The sequence below is a fragment of the Mixophyes fleayi genome, chromosome 3 (assembly GCF_038048845.1).
Source record: "Mixophyes fleayi isolate aMixFle1 chromosome 3, aMixFle1.hap1, whole genome shotgun sequence".
NCBI lineage: Eukaryota > Metazoa > Chordata > Amphibia > Anura > Limnodynastidae > Mixophyes > Mixophyes fleayi.
Genome location: NC_134404.1, coordinates 12795123 through 12799125, shown reverse-complemented (window position 1 = coordinate 12799125; position 4003 = coordinate 12795123). Strand labels below are relative to the sequence as shown.

The 4003-nt window shown below is 34.0% G+C and overlaps 1 protein-coding gene across 1 annotated transcript; it reads right to left on the bottom strand.

Annotated features, from left to right (window-relative positions):
* Positions 1 to 377: 377 nt before the first annotated feature.
* Positions 378 to 1310, bottom strand: LOC142142565 (olfactory receptor 2D2-like). The gene has a single exon (XM_075200446.1). The coding sequence runs from the start codon at positions 1308 to 1310 to the stop codon at positions 378 to 380; it is 933 nt and encodes a 310-aa protein (XP_075056547.1).
* Between the last annotated feature and the right edge of the window lie 2693 nt (positions 1311 to 4003).

Sequence of the window (4003 nt, the reverse complement as noted above, 5' to 3'; positions counted from 1 at the left end):
CTCGCCATCAGTATTGTCCCGCGTTACTGACTGTCTTTCTGCCATTTCATCTTGGATGTCCTCCTGCCAACTCAAAATCAATCTTTCAAAAACAAAATGAATATTATTCCCACCCACCAACAGAAGCTTCCTGCCTGACTTTTCTATTTCTGTTGACAACATGACCATAAATCCCACCCCGCAAGCTCGCTGCCTAGGTGGGATCCTTAACTCACAACTATACTTTGTTCTCCACATCAACTCTATATCTAAATCATGTTACATACATCTAAAAATCATTTAGTGGCTGTGATAAACCCCAAGCTCTGAACACAGAACACGACTTAAACCATTTTGAAACCAGATTTGAAGCAGAAAACAATCTGAACATATTAACTTTATTGAACAATAGTCAAAGAGTTTCCCAATAGTCTAAGAGCTCGTTGGACATCTTTATTTCTTAGGCTGTAAATTAAAGGGTTTAACATTGGGGTAACTATCGTATAGAAAAGTGATACCATTTTGTCAGTAACTTCTGTAGCTGCATACCTTGGTCTCATGTACATGAACATAGTTGTCCCATAGAAAATGATCACTACAATGAGGTGGGAAACACATGTGGAGAAGGCTTTGTATCTTCCTGAATGGAGTCTCACGATCACAAAGAATATTTTTATGTAAGAGAAAAGAATGAGAGATAAGGGAATAAGAAGCAATATTGCGCCTCCGACCAAAGTCACAATGTTGTTCTTTGAGATATCACTGCAGGATAGTTGCAGTAGTGAAGGAGCTTCACAGAAGAAGTGGTTGATTGTGGTGTGTCCACAGTACCTTAACTGATAAATAAAGACTAGGTCAACTGAGGATATCGCAGAGCCAGTCATCCAGGAAACACTGATCATCCTGATACAGGTGACTGTGTCCATAATCACATTGTAACGAAGAGGGTTACAGATAGCAGCAAATCGATCATAAGCCATAAAAGCCAGAAGGACACACTCTGTTTCACCCAAGAAAAGGTAAAAATAAACCTGGAAAACACAGCCAGTGAACCAAATACTTTTTGAATATGCAACAATGTTCACCAACATCTTGGGCACAATGATTGATGTGTAGCAGATGTCCAACAAGGACAGATTAGTGAGAAATAAATACATAGAATTGTGCAGACGCTTGTCTACTCTCACAGCTGCTATGAGCAGAAAGTTCCCAACCAGAGTGAACATATAAACTATCAAAAACAATTGGAACAAAAGAACTTGCATATTCGGATTGTCTGAGAGTCCGAGAAGAATGAATTCAGTGACTCTGCTCTGGTTCCCAAATTCCATGTTAGTAATCCCCTTATTATATGACCTCAGCCTACAGGAACATATTGAGTGGATATATGGAGTGATTAGCATTAGAAGGAGAGATGTCCTGATTCCAATGCACAGAGATTAGTTATATCCAATATAGTTAATTGAATCTGGTACTTGCTACCCTGTCTTCAGAAGGATATTGCTAAATACTGAAAATCCAAAGTAGATCCATAACTATGTTGCAAGGTTTTAAGAACATGAAAATTAATATGTACAGCTTTGAAAATATGATTCAAACATGTAAGTATGCAAAGATTTTTACTATAGTTTGTTAGGGAACATTATCCCTGTATGAACCATGCAGAAGAAGAGTGCAGTGACTAGATAGGCCGGTTGGTTTTTATTTTCCTGCGATATGATATGGTTGTGTGCACTGAACATTGATGCGTGGGATATTAGATTTGTTTTTTTCATGAGTAAAAGTAATATAATAATTATACTAAATAATGAATTTAGTATTTGATCTGTAGGACTTGGAGAACATTGAAGTTAGGGATCCCTTACTTAGGAAACAGAATAATAGAACAGCCAGATGATAATTATTCTGTACAGTATTTCCTTTGAAAATGAAAAAAGATACAGTTTGAGTTTGTTGAAGGCATTATAGCATCCAAATAGCAAGAGAAGGAAAAATAAACTAACAAACACACCGGTTTTATTGTCTTTCAATTCAACTGTCTTCTCCCTTTATTTCTTAAATACGTGCATTTATTATATCCCATATTACACAGCAGGGAGGTGCCAACATTGTGACTTATTTGGACTGAGTGTAAATATATAGAAGACAGTTGTCATTTAGCGGAGTTACACTTAGAGAGTATTTTGAAATGTTACTTTTATTGGGAATGTATTAAAATCAACAACAATGTATTGGTCATATTGTTAGTCTCCTATTCTAAGTTTCACCAGTGAAATATAATATTAAGTAAAGTAGTATGCTATGTGTGATTTTTCCGTGTTTATGAGAATTGTTATCTGTAGCAATATTCACCAAGTATCTTCATAATATTCTTACATTCTTAATATGTTCTTATTTCATACTATCATCATCATCTATCATATTATATTATATAGCGGCACTAATTCTGCAGCGCTGTACAGAGAACTCATTCACATCAGTCCCTGCCCCAATAGAGCTTACAGTCTAAATTCCCCTAACATACACACGCACAGACAGACTAGGGTCAGTTTGATAGCAACCAAGTAACCTACCAGTATGTTTTTGGAGTGTGGGAGGAAACCAGTGCACCTGGAGGAAACCCACGCAAACACAGGAAGAACATACAAACAGATAAGGCCATGGTCGGGAATCAAACTTATGACCCAGTGCTGTAAGGCAAAAGTGCTAACCACTAAGCCACCGTGGCTACTATATGGTTCTATGTTAATAATAGTATCTAAATCTTTGGCTAGGGACCCATTCCTTAAACCATCCGTATATCAGGTTTATACTTGGTAGATTACCTTATTGAGACACGGTATACTTCGTATGTGTATTTATTTTTCTCTGTATATGTAAACGAATAGCTGCACTGAGAAATATTTAGTCAGTATTCTTTTATCATTAACTTAGATATTGTTACTTCAATATGTGTTTTGGAGACGTTTTACTTTATTTTATTTTATATTACGCTGGTGAATTTTACAATAGGAGATTAGCAAAGGAACCAATATATTTTTGTTGATTGTAATTCATTGACAATAAAAGTTACATTTTAAAAATACTCTCCAAGTGCATCTCAGCTAAATGACAACTTTATTCTGTACATTTACAAAGAATCCAAATATCTATAATGTATTTCTGTTCAGTTGTAAAATCTGTCACTCATGTTGCCAACCATGAATCATAGTTCACTGCCAATTTTCTAAAAGTTTAGTAACAGCTAGTATTATTTTTACTAACACCTTATCATGAACTGAAAAAAGCATTAAAAAAAAGACTGTGGGATTGGTTAAAGGATTTTCACAACTTTAAACCAATTTAAAATCATTTTGGTCCTTCTGTGTCTGCTATTGTAATGTCAGTGGACAGCCTGATATAACTGATATTTAGTTTTTCTTACTGACGGGTGAAAATGTAACTTATTTTATTCATAGTGACAGTAAATTTGGTGACTGTTGGTTATCCAGACTGTCAGTCACATTGCTTTTATGTTGTGTTTTTATTAAACATTGCACTGCCACAAATTGCTAAGAAACCACAAATTAAATGACATCTTTATACAGGTAATTTTTCTTTTTTAATTGCTAAGATCTGAGACTGTGGTAGATATACAATCAATAATGCAATAATAGTAAGCAATAGTGTTCAATTATGTAATAAAAGTAATTTCCTAAAATATGTATTTAATAGTTTGCTGCAAATATAAACACATAAAATAGTTAACTGTTATTATTTTCTATAATAATAATTAAATAGTTTAGGCTTTTTATATTAAATTGTAGCTTGGTTTTTAAATATCAGTTTCAGATAACATTTTTTTTAACAGGAATGTCGATACCCTGTAATGTTTTTATAATTGATAACAGCACATTTTCACATTTTTAGTTAGTCTTGTTTTAGTATAAATTTCCTCTTCCAATGATAAAACAGAATTAATTATCCAGGTTAGATGTTTCTAAAAATAATTATTTCATTCAAGGATGTTTATATCTGATTTCTA